The 20,274-nt window shown below is 33.1% G+C and overlaps 1 protein-coding gene across 3 annotated transcripts in view; it reads left to right on the top strand.

Annotated features, from left to right (window-relative positions):
• The window catches only part of LOC120778239 (echinoderm microtubule-associated protein-like CG42247), a 107,291-nt gene that overhangs the window by 70,855 nt on the left and 16,162 nt on the right, over positions 1-20,274 (top strand). Inside the window, exons 1-3 of one of the 3 annotated variants that reach the window (XM_040109998.1) lie at positions 1,576-1,655; positions 4,359-4,638; positions 13,179-13,373. In XM_040109998.1, the coding sequence (XP_039965932.1) occupies positions 4,576-4,638; positions 13,179-13,373 (258 nt within the window). In that variant the 5' untranslated portion in view covers positions 1,576-1,655; positions 4,359-4,575. Of the gene's footprint in view, positions 1-1,575; positions 1,656-4,243; positions 4,287-4,358; positions 4,639-13,178; positions 13,374-20,274 lie in introns of those variants that run through there. The other 2 variants (XM_040109999.1, XM_040109997.1) reach the window with 2 other exon arrangements.

Here is a 20,274-nt window from a genome sequence, read left to right as displayed (position 1 = left end):
TTTGATCTTTGCAAGTTGCAAGAGTATAAAATATTCAGTTCAACCCTTACTTACTTATTAGCTATAAACTTGGGATTACCATTTTTCCATGCGCTGTTTAGGATCAAAATTTTCATTTAAAATTTGTTTGTAATTTTTGAATCCTCTAACTGCGTTTAAAAATTTTAAAATTATTTCTAGTATGAATTTAGTAATACCATATATAGAGCTGCTTCAACGAAGTACCGCTAATATTTAATATTTTCACTTCCGTAATAGTTATTTCAAAATGTTATGCTTTAAAAAATAAAACGTAAGAAAAATTCCAAAAAAAATTACAAGCTTATTTACTGTTATTTTATGGAATTAGCTTCACTCTCTGCATCATTTAGTTTCCAGACTTATCAAAACAAGCTCTAAACTAGGCTTCAGGAACTTGCAGTTAAAATAAAACAAGGTAAACTTAAACAAAAAATGTATTAAAGAACGGTACACCGCGTGTGCCTCATCGAAACTCCTTTCTTACTATAACATGATACACACATTTAGTGATCAAGCCGTTTTGATTTTCAAAAAAAAATAAATAAATAAAATAACGGTGCAATCTACACAAAGAAAAGCCGTGCCTCCTTTTTGTCTGCTTTCCCATACACACCACATACAAGCATACAATATAAAGCATTGCAGAAAACCACGTGAAAGAAAGTGAAATCAGCAAGAAAGCGAAAAAAGGCAAGCAGAAAACAGCAACAACAAAGCAAACTTAAAGTCCAAAACTTTTGCAAACATAACTACTTACCTATGCTGCTAGACGAATAAATACACAAGCAATATATAAATGCACACATACAAAAGTACATAGAAACAAACACCTTCAAGTGTTTGGTGTAGCAATTCATCGCGCTACCGTTGCCCACAACAAAAGTACTTTGTTGAAGCGAGAAGTATGTAAGCAAGCACACCTTAGCACCACACAGCTATACTACATACACATAAAGAAGTGAGTATAACAATAACACTATAACAGCGGCAATAACAACCATGCAACACATTGGTAATAAATACGAGTTGTACATTATATTACCATATTTTCATGTCGACTGCCAATTTGCACGAACAGCGTCGTCATCGTAAATGTAGCCGCCGAAATTTTCGTGAGCACGTGGAAAAGATGGATAGAGAGCTTCAGACTGGTACGGCAAGTGTGGTGCTACACAGCGTATGAGTAACATACAGGCAAGCATATTGAATGGCGATTTTTATGTGGCGCTTTTGGCTGTTTGCCTGGCCATTCACGCACACACAGACATACATACAAACGCACACAGGAATGTATAAATGTTCGTTGCATGTGTTTTACTTATAATATGCTTGCCACAGTGTGGCGCTTGCCAAAGAGCCTACTAAGTAGCTGCTCGCTCCCATTGAGCGCTTGGCGTGGCTAACAACTAGTCGGCCAATCAGTCAACTTTCACGCTTACTATGCTACTTTCTTTTAAAATTCCTCACCCCACATATAGCCAAGTAGCCCCTAGTGTGTTGGCTTGCCACGCTTGAGAATATATTAAATCGCAATTGTGACGGCAGTCGTCGCGCGGCAGCTCAAGCGTAACGCCGCCATATTTATTTGTACGCAATGATGAAAAATATTTTGCAATAACTCAGGCATAGAAAAAGTTAGTCGAGTCAAGTATTACGAAAGTGGTCGTGCATATGTGGAGTGAAAATCGTACTTTTATAATAAAAAAAATATGAAAATATTAATATAAAAACTTTATGTTCAGTAAAACTTAAAATATAACTATTTGCATTTAAAGTTCTATTAAAGTGCATTTCATCTATTTTTCTTGCAAAACAAATTTTAAATTTTTTGAAAAAATTTTGTGACATTTTTTAAATTTTTTGAAAAAAATTTTGTGGAAAAATTTAAGTCAATTGTAAAAATAATTTTTGCTGTCAAAACGTTTAATTTTTCTGCATATTTTCAACAAAACAACAATACAAATATTACTTAAAAAACAAAATTCGTAGCAACATTTTATGCACTCTAACGCATGGCATAGTGGCCTACAGTCAATTACAGATATTCATACACATACACACACATACACTCGTAGAAAAGTACATGCCGCATCACATAGTTCTGTGGCCGTGTGACAACCAACTGAGTTTATTTGCTGTCACTCGTTTATTTAGTTGCCCGTCAGCGGTCACTCATACGCCCCGTTGACCGATTGCACTGCGCTGTCAATAGTACACTGCAGGCGCGTGCCTTATTTGTTTTTATTTTACATATTCCACGCAGCAAGTGTTGTTGTTGTATAAGTTTATTATTGTTGTTGTAGTACGATTTTTGTTTTTTTTTTATGATTTTTGTTCTTGCTTTACCTTTTAGCATGTGTGCATGTGCATACTAGTACTTACATATGGCTTTGTCTGTACGATCAAAGTGAATTTAACTCATTTAAAGTGCAATTAAATTAAAACGCTTTAAATAACCGACCAGAGGCGAGGGAGTGGGAGCGTTTTTTCAACAGAAATTGCTCCACATTTTCTTCTCACTGGTTAATTTAAATTTAATAAAAAATAAGTAAAATTATGACATCACTCGTTATACTCTTGCAACATCTTGCTACAGAGTATAGTAGTTTTGTTCACCTAACGGTTATATGTATCACCTAAAACTAATTGAGATAGATATAGGGTTATGTATGTATGTATTTCTATATATATATATATATATATATATATATATATATATAAATATGATCAGGATGACAAGACGAGTTCAAATTCGTCCGTCCGTTCGTCCGTCCATCCATGCAAACTCTAACTTGAGTAAAAATTGCGATATTTTGATGAAACTTGGTACGCGAGTTCTTTAGTACAAAAAAATCACGACCACAAAACGCCATTAACAGAAAACTTACTATAACTAAAAACTAAATTAAGATATAACACTCTAATTTGGCATAAGGAATCGCAGTAACAAGAGGCATCCGAGGGCAAAAAATTTTAAAAACTTAATTTTTAAGTGAAAACACACATCTCGAGACCCGCCCTACCGATTTCAACCAAACTCGGTATACGTCATTCTGCAAATATTCCAATGTTACAGTTTCTATTTGAAACTTTCAATTTAATTTCTGGTCTGTATGACTCAGAGATATCATAAAGGGGAGAGAAGAAATTTAAATGTTCTTTATTTCATACGTCCATATACATATTTATAATAATTTTGATTTTTTTTATTAATTACTATAGATTTTTCCTTAAAACCCAATATCTTTGGCGCCCAATAACATTATCGACGCGTTGAAAAATCTTTAAACTGCAGTTGCAATATTATTTTTTGTATATAAAAAATATGTTAGTATATTTACTTAGCAGACTAGTTTCTATATGTTTTTGCCTAGAAATAAAAGGTGAAGAAGTAAGAAATAGAGATTGTTAAGGCCCTTAGCTTGGAAGTAAAGGAGAGAATCAAAGTTAACTATAGGAAAAAGTGGGATCTTTTCACCGAAAAGTTGATGAGAGAAGTAGCAGACTAGTTTCTATATGTTTTTGCCTAGAAATAAAAGGTGAAGAAGTAAGAAATAGAGATTGGTAAGGCCCTTAGTTTGGAAGCAAAGGAGAGAACCGTAGTTAACTATAGGAAAAAGTGGGATCTTTTCACCGAAAAGTTGATGAGAGAAAATCGTGAAAATAGCATTTTAAATTTATCTTGTAGTTCTAAAGAGAGACTGTACAACTTATGGCCGCGGGTTCGGAATATGCTGATCTACCTAACCTTAACTGGCATTTTTAGTTAAAAAATTTGTTTCAAAAACTGCATTGTTCGATCGGTTTTACGAAAAAAAGTATAAGAACATCATTTATTATGTTAGGTGTGGAAAAACTTGTCTAAATCCGTCTCTATGTTCATGTCACTAAGTCAAAATTCCAAAAAATTGTGAAATAGTATTTGTTTAATTATATTTAGCGAGTTGAACTAGACTTTAAGTTAGACAGCCTAGCAGCAAATTTTCGATTGTATTTACATATATTATTTTCTTAAAAGATAGATATATCGGCAAGAGATTAGGACAACTTAAATTAAAAAAGAAAAATAATATTTAATCCTTTTAATCCCTTGATAATTAATTGATTAATATACAAATTTGTCGTGCTGCAAGCTTTAAAAGTACCTTTTTGCAACTACTACATTTTAATACACATACATATATGCACATGTATACAAATAATAATATCCACCATTTCACAGCAACATCAATTGATTCATTCTCCGGCCTCATTTATCCCTTCGGGTAACTTAAATTCAATTAAAATAATTTAATTTTATTTAATTTGTTGCAATTTTGTTGTATGCATTGAAACAGCGAACGCTGCGAGGAACTAATTTCGCATAAAATGCAAACAAATGAGAGTGTGTATAAAGCAGTGAACTCACAAATGTGTACAAACAAATGCTTGTGTATGTGTGTATAAAAAAGGCGATTAAAAGCCGTTAAAAAAGAGGCGGAAAAACTATATTAAAAAACAATTATACAGATATATATATATTTGTGGGGAAATTAATTAAACTCGGCAGCTTAAATGTATGAGGACAGCGACGAAAGTTCGCCATTTGTGATGCTCTCATCGCCCACCAAGTCTTGGGTTAGTAATGTAATGCAAGAACGTGTATTGGTGTTTAAATGATGTGTATTAGTATATATGTATGTTAAAAATTTCAGTTTATATTTAAGTAAAAATTAAGATCTTTTGTAATTCTATCTATTACTTATCCTACTAATTTGATAAATATTTACCGCTACTTTTTATAGATATTATAAATATAGTATTTTGACTACTGTTTTTGTACACTACAAATAGCTTACATTGACATTTCTTTTTTATTGGCGTAGATACCTCTTACGCGTTATAACCAAGTTTACAACAGCGCGCCAGCCGTCCTTCCTTTTCGCTTTTTGCCACTAATATGAGACTCCAAGTGTAGCCAGGTCCCTCTCCACCTGACCTCTTTCTCTGCTTTCTTCAGGTAGTACTGTGTCGAATACTTTCAGAGCTGGAATATTTTCGTTCATTCTGACATTATGACCTAGCCAGCGTATCCGCTGTATTTTAATTCGCTGAACTATGTCAATGTCGTCGAATATCTCGTATAGCTCACCGTTCCATCGACTACGATATTCACCGTTATCAGACGGGGATGCTGAGTGACTTGTAGAGTTTGATCTTTGTTCGTCGTGAGGGAACTTTACTTCGCAATTGACGGAGCTTTTGGTATTGCTTAACGTCAGTTTACACAGCCGTATTAGTTTTGCGGGAATACCAAATGGAGACATAGCGTCATAAAGGCAGCTCCTTTCCGTGTTGTCAAAAGTAGCTTTGAAATCGGCGAAGAGGTGCTGTGTGTCGATCCTCTTTTCACGGGTCTTTTCCAAGACTCGGCCAATGGTGAATATCTGGTCAGTTGTTGATTTGACAGTTTTAAAGCCACATTCAAGGTTCAATCAGTTTGTTGACGGTGGGCCTTAATCTTTCACACACTATGCTCTATCGAACCTTAAATGCGATGTTGAGGAGGCTTATCTGACGGTAGCTGGCGCAGATTGTGGGGTTTCCAATTTTGTAAATTGAGCAGAGTACACTTAAATTGCAATCGTTGGCATTGCTTTCGTCCGACCATATTTTACAAAGATGAAAGCATGCTCCTCATCAGTTCTTCGTCGCCGTTTTTGAATAGCTCGGCCGGCAGTCCATCGGCCCCAGCCCCTTTATTGTTCTTCAGACGGGTAATTGCTATTCTTAGTTCTTCATGGTCGGGCAATGGAACGTCTGCTCCATCGTCATCGAACCGGGAACCGGGTTTACCATCTCCAGGTGTTATGCTTTTACTGCCATGCGGAAGGCTGGAAAAGTGTTACTTATATAATTTCAGTATGCTCTGAGAATCAGTCACTAGGTCACCTCGAAGGGTTTTACTAGAGCATTCTTTCGTTTTTAAACCTTCTGTTAGTCGCCGCATCTTTTCGTAGAATTTTTGATTATTGTCCCTGTCGGCCAACTTGTCATGATCACGCATTTCGGCTCCCTCTTTCCTTTGTCTGCAAATCCTTCTTCAACGCTCGGTATCTATCCCATCTCGCACGGGTTGTGGTGTATTGTAATGTTGCGAAGCAGGTAGTCTGTTTTCTCTCCACTCCGGATCCGGCATTCCTCATCACACCAGCTGTTTTTTTTACCTTTTCCGATAACCAATGGTTTCGTTTGCAACTGTACGTAAGAAGTTGGAAATTTCGTCCCACATATCTCTTATACTGAGCTGCTGATTGCAGCTTCTAGACGTCGAACTTTGCTTGTATTTGTTGACGGGCGGTTTTTACTGCACAGAGGCGAGTGTGTATCCGCAAGATAGTGGTCCGAATCAATGCTAGGACCTCAAAGCATTCGAATGTCTGAAACACTAGATACGTGTCTTCCGTCTATCACGAGATGATTGACCTAGTTGGTGGCTTTTCGATGCGGAGATAGCCAGGTAGCTTGATGAATATTGTGTATACATTTATATGGTATATACATTTCGGCCGCAGCGAAGCCGATCAACCTCAACCCATTTAGGGATTTTTCAACATAGAGGCTAATTTTTGACCGTAGTGTCAAAGATAGCAAGCACGATTTTGACATCTTGGCGGGGGCACCTCTTATAGGTGCACTTAAAGCGCCCATAAAAGACAATTTGGTCACATCACATCACATCACATCACTGCTCTTCTATCAGGCCGGTACCGCAAGTCATCTGCCAGCGTGAATGCCAGGAAATTTCAGCTCTTTTATTTGGCCACTGTAGTAAATGCCACAAGGATCTACTCGTCTCAGTCCTTGTCCCGTCGATCGCATTTCTTGGACAGCGGTGTTGCCAGCCTTTACTTGTATGAAGACATAAACTCCTTTGGCAGCTGCACCTTCCCAATTGAAGACCGGACATTTAAGTGAATGCCCTTAAATCGTAATCCTTAATGCGTTTGCGGTGGTCCTCATCAGAAGGAGGTTCTCTCTTCCGAGGCTATTTTCTTCCTTTCCTTGGGGGAGTTCTTTACGTAGCGAGTCCCAAATTCAGCGCACAACCCTGGGGAGAAATGTTTCTCTTTCTAACTTTAGCTCACCTTCAAACCGATGTTCTTTGGCTACCCAGAGGAGAGATATCTGGCACCGGAAGTCGTGAGCTGCTTGAGCCATATGTAAAATAATCATTTCTAGCCACTTCCAAGTGAATAGCGCTCAGAGAACTTTCCTCACAACTTCTACACATGGCTTCATCTTAATTGGCATACATTTACTTAAACTACGCATTGTGAATCTATGGAATATGTTCTCTGAATATTACCTTAATGCTTACCAACACCAATGCAGTCCTGTAAAGTGTTTTCAGAGTGAGACTTTTTGATTATTTTTACTGCTCTCTTTATTGCTATTTTTTCCACCAATTTTTCCACAACTAGTTTTCTATGGCGATATCGGTTCAATTACAGCTTCCTTTGTCTATTTTTGCACTCCTTTCATAAACTCGTACACAAATTACTAAGAGTTTCTATATATACTTAGTTTTTTCTCTGGACTGTAAAATTAAATATTCCTCTACATATTTCGCTTAATTATTTTTCCTTTTTATTGTTTTCAGCTAATCGCGCCGTAATTAAATTTACATTTTTTCTTCTGAGCGTCATTTTACGGCAAAACTTTTAGAAATTCTGCTTCTCTACGCATTTGTAGAAACGTTTATATAGTTCCATTGTCTATCCTTACCGCCGCTACTAACACAACTCTTTTTTCACGTAACTTACTTTCAATACCACTTTTATTTTATATTGTTATCTTTTGTTTGTTTTACAAACTTCGAATCTGTCTGCCGCAGATTGTTTGGTTTGCATTTAATTTGTGTTGAGCAAACATGTAGACAGCAAGTCGGCGTGCCGTCCGAGTTGTTTCCGCAGCAGCCGCAATAATTTTCTCCATTTATCGCACACAACTTTGCATTTATTTTGTTTTGCTTTTAACTAATTTTCTCCATTTAGAATGCATTTATTTGGCTGCCTTTTTTCTTTGCTTTCAGACTGCTAGTTAACACTTTAGTTGCTTTCCACCGCTACTTTTAATTTATTTATTTTTTTTGGTGTTTCTCTTCAATTTACATTTTCTCGTGCTCGCTTGCCATTTTGTGTTTGCATTTGTTTTGCGTTAGGTAAACCGCCTAGTTGGCACGTTGGAGAGTAGAACGCCTTCAAAGTTTATGCTGAGGTGCTCTGAATTGCTTTTTGTTTAGAGGCTGTTGAGAGCTTTGTGATTTCTTCTCTGTTATTTATTTGCAGTTTATTTTTAAAGCTTATTTAAGATGAATTTTTTCCATATTAATTATTTCCACGTTAGTGGGAAATAAAAATTAAATTTCTTTTGAAAACTTAAAAGTTGCACATGGCGTATGAGTAAGATGAAGCGCAATTCAAGTTAAGGAATTCATTACATCATTTCTTATTTCATGAAGCTTAGCACGTGTTTATTTGACGTAGGAAATCTATAATATGCTTATAGAAAAAAAAAGAATCGTCAAGCCTTTTTTCATCACAAATTCTGGTAAAAACTTTTAATAAATTGATCAATATTTAAAATTATTGTTAAATAGTGGTATTTGTTTTGTTGCATTTTCATCTAAGTTACCCTTTAAATAACAGGCAATAGTTATTACTATATATAGGTATATATATATATATACTACTATTTACTACTATTAAACTCAAACCATACTTCTGTTAGAAAAAATTTGTTAAAAAAAAACTATTGAGCTATTGTGATATTGTGATATTAACCAGCCAGTTGAAAATATGTAAAAAGTATGCTAAATACAATAAAAATGAGTTGGTTGTCTTTAATTATAATTAAATCAAGCATGAAGCAGCGATTTACAGCTTACCGAAGAATCCATTAACAACTCTGCCATATTTTAGCTAAAAGTTCAAACGATGTGTTAATTGGAAAATAAAGCCAATTTTAGCAATTTAATCCCCTTTTCTCCATTTAGCTCACAGAAAAGCATTTTTTTTCTCATTACGCACCGTAGTTGGTAAATATAATGAAAGTTGCCGCAGCGAGAAGAGAGAAATGAAAATAATATTAAAGAATATATGTTTTATTTACAACTGTGAGTGTAAGTAATAATAATTACCATGAAGTATACATATATGCAGTATCACAGTTGGATATGTCAGCATGTGTATAAGATTGCGTATGCATAACTGCATTAAAATATTTACTCGAGAAATTTACACCAAGGATATGTACAGGGTTTTCCAATAAGAGTGATATGATTTATTTCCAAAGTAAAAGCATACTAATTTTTATGGATATTCAAATGTTTTTTATCTAGTGTGAGGCAAAATCGATACAATTAAGTTCAGAATATAATATCATTCGATTGGCCTCTACAACTTCTTTTCCAGGAACGAATTCGATGAACCCAATTTTTGATTGTAACAATTACTGAATATAATGAAAAACAAGAAAAAACATTAACTTCGACTACACCGAAGCTAATACACCCTTCAGAGGTGCATTTCTTTTAGTGACTACTTATGTGTTCATTTTGTATGGAAGCTATATGCTATAGTAATCCGATCTGAATAATTTTTCGGAGATTATATTATTACCTTAAGTAGCAATCCATGTCAAATTTCGTGAAGATACCACGTCAAATGCAAAAGTTTTCCATACAAGCCCTTGATTCCGATCGTTCGGTTTGTATGGCAGCTATATGCTATAGTTAACCGATCTGAACAATTTATTCAGAGAAAATAATATATTCCAAATTTTGTGAATATATCTTGTCAAATGCAAAAGTTTTCCATACGAGCACTAGATTCCGATCGTTCAGTTTGTATGGCAGCAATATGTTATAGCAAGCCGATCTGAACAATTTCTTCGTATATTACATTATTATCTTAGGAAATCACCTGTGCCAACTTTCGTGAAGATACATTGCCAAATGTGAAAGTTTTCCATACAAGTACTTTATTCGATCGTTCAGTTTGTAAGGCAGCTATGTGTTATAATGATATCTTAAGGACTAGTTCGTATATATACAGATAGACGGACAGACGGACATGGCTAATCGACTCAGCGAAGGGTCTACGACGCTTCCTTCAGGGTGTTACAAACTTCGTGGCAAACTTTTCAGGGTATAAAAATACAGACCATGACATCTTAAAAAGGCGGACACGACACTTAAAAATCGTATCATCCAAACTGAAAAACCCGATATATGTAAATAGCTGATTTCACTTGACTGAAATCGCAAGACCAATGAAGTATGTCTAGGAGGATGTATGAAATCGCCAGGGAGATAAAGAAATCGCAGGAAGAGTATAAAATTTAAATGCAATTTATAACTGCAGATAGTAAATGTGGTAAAAAGAAAGAAATTTGGCTTCAGTTGGGGCAGACCTTTCATGCACTGACTGCGAAAATTTTTAAAATAAACTTGCAAAAATGTAATAATAGAGCAAATATTCATTTCACTAAAGGTATGAAAGTATAGGTATGGGAAAGTAAAATTAAATAAATGTCTTTTTGTTTATCTGCTAGTTTTTTATTAACTAATAATGAAGGTTAATAAAAGTGAGAGCACAAAAGCAAGAAAATTACTATAATTTTCGTTATTTTATATATTTTATATACAACAATAACAAGGTCTTTCATAACTTTTTCTTTTTTATTCTCATACCACATAGAAAAAATCTTCGGCAAAGCTAGTCAGGTGAAAAAGCATAATTACAAGGCTTATAAGCGAAAAACTAAACTCAAATGTCAATATATTCGGTACTTACGGTATACAGACTTAGCATATTTATCTATATAAACTGATAGTACCTATAAACGTCTATGAATTGACTTTTGAAGAGCTTTATTAAGAACCTGAGTATATAAGAAAATGCAGAGGTTTATCTTGAATTCTCATTCGAATAACTGTAACCATATTGGAACCTGATATTTTTCTATGTACAGAAATATTTGGTAATGTTAAAAAAAGGCTCTATTTAATAAACTCACGAAGATGATGGTGAAAAAATTTATGCCACACTTCATTACAAGGAAGAGGCATCCTACCTTAATAATCACAGAAAAATGTGAGCGCTGAGAATAAAAAGATATTGGGTATTCTAGGAGTTTATAACTCGTGGTTGTTTCGAAAAACTAGTAAAACTAAGAACTAGTTACTTAGTATTGAACAAGAGCTATCGATATTTTGTTCCAGAAACCTTTAACTACATACAATCCAACTTAAAAGTAAACTAAAATAGTTCTTATGTCAATCCATACTCATAAATTCATTCTAAACTATATAGCTAAATACTTTGATAATTACTGCAAGTGTTCTTTCATGAAATCAAAAGATATTAGGTAAATCTGCTAGGCATATATGGAATTATTACCGCGTGCCATTTTCGAAAAGCTGACTGCCAAATAAACTTTAAAAAAACTTAATATTGAGCAAGATTTCGACTTTTCTGTTCTAAACTCCTCTCATTTAACTTAAAAATAAATTCCAATAATTCCTATTCCAGACCACACTGCTATTTGGAAAATTTATGAACTTGTGGAACATTTGAAAAATATAGAACTAGAATAATATTAAGAAGCCGGTTGACCAAATAGACAGTTTTAATTCAAATTTAAGCTGCAAAAAGTATAACCAAACACAAGAGTACGTGGGTTGTCTCTAATTAAGGTGAAATCAGGAATAATGAATCGATTTATTTCTCTCTGAAGCGATATAAGCGATTAAAAGACTGGAGTTAAATGGTAAAGAAAGTTTGAATACTGTGAAGTGGATATGTTAATTATACAGGGAATTCACAAGAAATATTAATAATATGAATTAAATTTTGTTAACTAGTTTCTTAATCACTTCCAAATATATGTATCACTTTCCTAACTAGTCAAATATGGCGACTGTATTAAGTTTTCTAACGTTTCCAACAAGTCTGTACTGTAGGCCCTTATAGTGTAAAAGGCGTATAAGAAATGTAGTAATATGCTTAACTTACTTTTGTCGGAATCATGCAGCATATACTTATGGTACGAGGATTCCCATGAACACGTTTATATAAGAAAAATGCATTAACCACGAATATATAACGAGTTTTTGCCATCGATTTTATAAATATTCGATTCATTAATGTGCATACGCAGAGTTATATGCCCAGCAAACTCGTTACACGTTCCCAGCTGGCTTCAACGCCTTGAAGTATGCAAGGAATTGCATGAATTTGCATATTTGGCACATAAAATATGGTCACAATAAAATCGAAGCAAGAAAAACCACAAAAGTAAATGATTTTAATTGCATTCGTACACACAGCAAAACAAATAAAAATATATTTACGAAAATTAATTGTATTTACTCACATATATATGTACATATGTTTATATGACTGCAATCGCAGTGTGCGCCGCATGGCAACAACAGCCGCGTAAAAACTGTGTGCAAGAAAAAAATATTGAGCGCGAACAATTAAAATAATTGCGAAATTGTGGAGAAAGCAAGCGCGAAAAAATCGAAAATTTTATAAAAGAAAAGAACAAAGGTTATGCAAATGCGTGTGGGCAGGAAGTGGGTAGGCGACGCACAAAAAGTCTACGCGCTGATTGTGGGTGATAGCCCCGTTCATGGTCAACATGCGGCGTTCGCACAATGCGGTGTTAACTTTAGTGCGTGAATGTGCACACATTGTATGTTATGTATGTATGTGTGTGTGCTCACGCGCGTGCCACAAAACAATTTAATTAATGCCAGATTTGTGCGAAATACTCGCTCACAAGGCACTTTACAAATTTACACGCACAAAAGTGCGCATATGTATGTATGCATATATAAAAACAAGTGCACACACATACATATATATATATGAAGTCTCTAGCTATAACATAAATGTTACGAAAATTATACTTCTTTTTTCCAATATTGCCAACGGCAACGGATTTCGAACGCTTATTCCATATTATTTATCCACAATATTTTCCATTTTTTTCTTCCACTTTCTTTCATGCCACAACAATTGCAATTCGCCATAACGTCAACAATCCACCAAACAATCAATCGACCGCACGGTGAAAATATTTCATTTCAACAAATTTCACAACAGCCGGCTAGTTACGGTAAAAAGAACGGCATGTGGTACGCCTCGCCCGGTAATCAGGGTTGGGGCTCGAAACCGGCCAGTCGTAAGCCATCGATTATGGAGGCAGACTTGGGCACATTATCGACCACATCGGGCTCGATCAAACGCAGCGCCGGACGTGTTATACGTATCATCAATAATTTGGATCATTCAGTGCAGGTGAGTGGATTGCATTGCAATAAATACGTAGAATAATAACAATTTACAGGGTGTTGGAATAGAAAAAATTACCTTTAAAAGTATAATTTACTATTTGGTGAACAGTTTTTTTATATAATTGTACACTTGTATATCATTATTAAAAAATTTGAGCCAACCAAAAGTAACAACCTTTATATAGAAATTGTAACTAAATATATTTATAAACTAGTTTATAAAAATATTAAAGCAAAACAAAGAGCAAATAAGGTCCTCAAAACTAACACCCTTTATTTAAAAACTGTGATAATAGGCAAAAATATTGCCATATATACTTGGTTATTGAAATTTTGGGTCTCTATCATTTTTTAGGCTTACAAAACCAAAAAGTAAAACAAAATTATTAACTTTCCTAAAACAATACCTTTTATACAAAAGCTTCAATAATGGACACAAATATTTTTACTCAAACTTTTTTAAGCCGCTAGCTTCATTATCTAAGCATAAAAATAAAACAAAATAACTCCGCAAAACCAGCACCCTTTATAGGAAAATATCAATATTATACACAAATATTTCCATAAAAACCTGCCCGAGTGCGTTTAAAACAATGCAGTCACGGCGTAAGCTCATTTCGCTTTGCCATCATGGCGCCGCGCACAAAAGCTTGCTGCATTTTATGACAGGAAAAATATTTTCAATAAGCAGAAAAGTCGTTGAGGGAAATTTCACACAAAAGCGCATTAAAATGAGCAATTTATTTATGTAAATATTTGATTTTTTATCACCACAAAATATTTATAATTGAATTTTTAACAAAAACTCCGAGCACAAGGGAGCGCTAAAGAAGTTGAAAAAACAACGAGATTAAGTCGCTTTTTTGCAGCTCACTATTTCTTCTTTCCTTTCAATGCTTTTGCTTGATTTCATTAGTCCCAATCCCATTATTTATTATTCATATGCCAAATATTGTATGAGCGTTGAATTTCGTGTGAAGCATAAAGTTTTCATTATAGCGTTAAGCCATGAATTTATAGGTTTATAGGAAAAAACAGTTTGCAATGTTTTTACAAGAATTAATTTGTATTTCTCGGATGGAAAAACTCTGTAATGGTTGAAAATAACTAATGGGTTGAGAAAAAATATAGAATGTAGGATATAGAATATAGAACACAGAATATGGAATAGAATATAGAATATGTATTATAGCATATGGAATATGGAATATAGAATACAGAACATAGAATATAGAATATAGAATATATAATACAGAATATAAAATATAGAATATAGAATATAGAATATAAAATATAGAATATAGAATATCGAATATAGAATACAGATTATGGAATAGAATATAGAATTAGAGTTTAGCGCTTACGTCAAATAATTTTCATTTCGGATACAAATGAAAGTTGAACATGTTATTATAGTAAATTGTGGAATATAGAATATAAAATATACAATATAAAATAAGAAATATAGTATATAGATATAGAATATAAAATATAGGAAAAATGGGATATAAAATATAGATTACGGGACATATATTATGGAATAAGGAATACAAAATAAAGAGCATCCAATACTGAACATAGAATACAAAATACAGAATATGCAATAGCATATAAAATTGAAAATATTAAATTAAAAAAAATATCAAAATAAAATCCAATAGAAGGAAATAGAATATAGAATATACATACAAAATGAAATGCGTACTATTAAACACTAAAACCTATAATTAACAATTTGAATTCAAAACTTAAAAAATAATAATTAAAAAATAAAACAAAATTCAGAATCCAAAAATTCATATATTAAAGCGAAATTTGGTAATTGAAATTTTAAAAATTAAATAATGTAATTCATAGTTATAACAACCTTAATTCAATTACCTGTCAAACGCTAAGATTTCTAAAAGTTTTAACGTGAAAATTTCAATTTATTTTAAATAAACTTATAATTTAAAAAAAAAATTAAATTAACAAAAAATTGCAATTAAAATTAAAATCAAAATTTCAAAAAATATATATGTATATTAACACTAAAATTGAAATCAAAGTTAAATTTAAATTAATATTACAAAAAAAAAGAATACTAAAATTACAATTAAATTAAAATCAAAACTTAAAAATATATATTAAAATTATAATCTAAGTTAAATTTAAATTGAACTTTCAATGAATAAATATTAAAATCACGATTAAAAATTATATTAAAAGAAAAACTAGAATTAAAATTAAAATTGAACTAAAATTAAAAAGTAAGATTGTAATTACATTTAAAATTATATTTAAGTAATTTCTAAGTTCAATTTAAGTTGAATTTTCAAAAACAAATCATACTAAAATTACAATTAAACTAATATTAAAAGAAAACCTAAAAGTAAAATTATCTAAAATTGCAATTAAAATTTAAACCAATTCTAAAATTAAATTCAACATTGTAAAAAAGTTTAAAATTTTATTTAAAATAAAAATAAATTTAAATAATTTTAATATTTAATTAAAATTAAAAACAAAATTTTAATTAAAATTAAAACTAAAATTAAAATGATTAAGTTGAAATTAAAACCAAAACTACTTAAAAACAACTTTGTAACAAAATTAAGAGTAAAAGTAAAATAAAATTTAAAGATAAAATTAAAATTAATAAATAAAATTTAAAGTTAAAATTAAAATTAATAATAAAATTTAAAGTTAAAATTAAAATTAATAATAAAATTTAGTTGAAACTAAAACTAAAATTAAAATTAAAAATAAAACTAAAATTAAAATTAAAACTAAAAATAAAATGAATAAATAAATCAAAATTTGTGTTAGTTAAGCTAAAACCAATATTGAAATTAAAATTCAAAAGAGAAATAAAATTAATTTTAAAGTTAAAAATAAAATGAAATAAACACCAAGTTTAGTTAAAATTTTACAGTATAAAAAAATTCATTTGTAATTAAATTTTAATTGTATGGCCTTTAAGTTTTCAAGGAAAATACACTTAAATTCAATTTTCCACTCAACTAGCCACCTTCGACACATAGAAGCGTGTTGACCAAGTCGAATTAAAATGTTTTCTGAATTAACAGTAAAATAGCGCATAATTGCTTTGACCGCAAAATTGCAGTGTCAATGGGAAATATAATTATTATGCACACACACCGCTGCATATGTATAATATATACATACATAAGAATCAAGGTATTACGAAGCAAAGTAACGTCATAGCTGCGCACGGCCTTCGAAATAGACGAGGAAATTAACACTAAACGGACACGTCATTGATGTGTAGGTGTTAGTAAAAAAGTGAAAAATTCAAGTTTATACTCGATAGCAAAATATATTATGCATTGCCAAATTATTGCCACTTCCTCCAATACAAAGCAACCTAGTACACGTGCTTAGTACTTTACAGGCGCAACATTCTATTGAATGGGGCATACTTTCTAGCAGCTGAATGGCATGTAATTTAATGGCAGCAACATTTCAAAAGTTCAATATGCGGAAATTTCACGCCAAATGTCTATAATTTCCGTCAAATTGCATATTTAAGGCCAAGTAGCCAAGGCCAACAGGGCACAGCTAATAGGAGGCTTAAAGTACACGCACACACACATTTGAACGACTATGAACACAGCATTTCAAGAAAGGCCACCGCTGGCAAAGTTCAAGTACAAAACACAGCCAGCAATTGTCCAAAGGAATTGAGGCCAACCAAAACATTTGCGGAGGCAGCAACTGGCATTCACCGCCAAAAATTTCGGCTGAATGAAATTAATGTTTATACAAGGACGTTAAGTTAGGCGGGGTATACAGATAATGAATAATAAACTTAAGACCTTTTCGATTGAATGCGTGGCTTACTTACTGTACTACCGCTACAACATCACCCAAACTTGGTAAAATCAGCTAACGGTTGTTTTAACACCCACTGTGCGCACACATGTGTACAACTTTTTATGTAAAAATGTTTTCCCAAGCGCACTTAAAGTTGATTGCGTATTACGCTGCTGCTTTAAGTGTGCCAAACTTCACATAAACTGGCATTTGTTGTTGCAAAAGCCACTCAGCCACACACGCCGACAATTGCTTTCACCTATGCTGGTGTATTTTACTACCAGTTTACTCGTTATGAAAATCAATTGTCTGCAATTTATGCAAAACAGATTGAGTCACGGTCAATTTGGCAATTTCCATACGCTAGGCAAAGCCAGAGCAGCAAGCAAACACGAAAACAAAAGCAAAGGTATCGAAAAAAATTATTAGCGTATATAATTTTTTCGTTGAAGAGGAGCGCCCAGTATGAGATAGTTTATGCACGCTTACACGTATATGCATGCAACTACATGTGTGTACGTAACTATGTGTGGTTGTAAAATAATAAAATAAAAACAAAAAAAATGCTGAAAATCCACATTGAAAACAATAAACTCGCTATCGTTCGACCCGGCTGCCGGCACACAATCTCTATAATTCCTACGTCGCTCATACGTCATGTAGTACCCGGGCATGCAGTGCATGGCTGCTGTGTAATATGCGCATATGTTCATATATCACATGTATATGTATGGAACGCCTGCAACCGGATGTTAAAAATGCCCTAATATTTTGCACCTTGCGGCGGAGTAAAGACTATATGGCAATAGCAAGCTTTAGTGTTTTGTATACTGATTGCGCTTAGTGCTTCGGGACTTTCGGTATTGAAAAGTAGTATTGAGAAGTATTTAGGATTTTAGGAAAAAAAAACACTTTTATATAGTCTTCTGAATTGTGTTAGTGCACTTCAAAGGCTGTCTTTATTATTTCCTCTTCTCTGTGTTGAGTTGCTTAGTTCTTACCCGTGAACAACATTTATCTCATATTTTTTGAAAGTAGCGTTGTATTTGAAAGTTAACAAAATCCAAAATATTTTAACGGAAAATATTCTAGGTGTTAAAGAATATTCAAAAATCTCTCTTTCTTTAAACTGAGTTGAAAAAATTACTTAATAGTTCATCATAATCTACTTCCAAACACTAGATCACCATCTGGCGGCACACTATTTTTTCATGAATGGATCCCAAGTCAGGATTGTAGGTATATTCAACTTTTTCAAGTCCAACAAGTCTATCCAAGGTATTTGGCCTCATTTGAGTAGTGATGAAGAAGATGCACTTCCCCTAAACTTTCAGAGCAGGCCGATGTCTTGGAGCTCGGCCATTTTCCTCGCAATAACAGAGAGCTCAGATAGCGTTGATTGATAGACCGTATATCACCGTGTATCTGTCCGTGAGAGATATTATGAAGAATTTTGAAGATATCTCAATAGCTTCTGGCTACTACTGTCTTTAATTTACGTTGGCCGGGTTTTCTCCCTCATCATCTGCAATGTTTATCTGGAAAATTAAAGGTATCGTCATAGGTCAGTTAAATATTTTAAAAACACGGATCGAAAATGAATTTCTTACTAAAAGTCGATTTTTTATGCCTTTTGTGTAAATTATTGGCTAACTAGATTGTATTAATTCGACGCAACTTTTTACGATGTATTTCGAAAAGTTGACATTCACATATTGTGGAAAGAAATCTACTGAACTAAATCATAAGCAAACTGTACTCTGTAAATCAAGCAACCATCAACAGGCAATGTTAAAATTCTTAATATATTTTTGAAACTCAAAACCTTATCATTAAATCCATACATCGTTTCATGCAATATATATGACCATGGTGTCCAAATGATTGAGAAACTCATTTAATATCTAGAGCTTGACTCTAATATGTTCATATAAAACGGGATACCAACACTGAATCCCGTTCTGTCTAGCTGCATTTTACTGCAATACCAACAACAACTACAATAAAACACATTCTTACACACTACACATGGTTTTTCATGCTCCTGCAAGCTGTCGAATTCCATTTTTATGGCGTGCGAATATTGCAAAAATTCAACTAACCAAGGTTTGCCGGCATGACTCTTACCAAAACTGCATGTGATCATATCTGAGTGTGTATATATGAACATGACACCATAGCGAATAGCTGCAAATTTTTTTATTAGTCACCTGTCTGAGATACACACACCCCCATACGTATATATGTGGCTCATGCATATATGCATGCGGTAAGAGGATAAAGATGTGCAAGTCAATTGTATAAGAATGTAGATTTAAGTACGTGGCTGGCTGACTAACTGGTTAACAAGTGTGAAAATTTATAAAATATTTGAAAAATAGTCGAAGGAAGGCAAGTATGTGTGGAACTATGTATGGGTGATATGAAAAAAGATAGTTTAGAAAACTGTGCAATGAAGTGTAAAATTGCATAAAAAGCGTGAAGCCAACAAAGGTAAGGAACTCAGCTGCAGGCTGCAGGCAACGATGACCACTTCCAGCGCTGTTGGAAGTTCAAGTCTGAAGTGATTTAACACGCTTATAAGCAGTACCTTATAAATTTTTTACATGCTTACTGATTGTTTTTCATTGAATTTTGTCCACAAAATCTCCAAATTTTGGCCACTTAAATATCAATTCACCAGCTTTTTCATTCAACTAAGTGTGTGGCATCCAATAAATGTCGCATATATCATTGACCAGGATATAGATATAAATGAAGAAGAAGATGTGTGAGTGAGAAAATGGAAGTAACTGAAATATAATGGAAAATACAGGGTGATTTTAAGGAATAAAGCTGTCAAAGCAGACACTAGTAGTATTGATATTTTCATTCTTAGAGGGTTAGCTGTCAAACTAACTGTCTTAGTAAACAGTTGTATTTGATATTTATGTACCTAAAGATTAGTTGTCAAACCAGCTGTCAAAATAAACACTTTTATTTTACATTTACATTCCCATAGGGTTAGCTGCCAAACCAGCTGTCAAAACAAATACTTGTATTAGCATCAGATGTTGTCATCGTCCATGCTTGGTTTTGTTTGGTTTTTG

The sequence above is a fragment of the Bactrocera tryoni genome, chromosome 5 (genome assembly GCF_016617805.1).
Source record: "Bactrocera tryoni isolate S06 chromosome 5, CSIRO_BtryS06_freeze2, whole genome shotgun sequence".
NCBI classification, from domain to species: domain Eukaryota; kingdom Metazoa; phylum Arthropoda; class Insecta; order Diptera; family Tephritidae; genus Bactrocera; species Bactrocera tryoni.
Note: the sequence above shows the minus strand (reverse complement) of the source record. Positions and strands in the feature narration are given on the sequence as shown.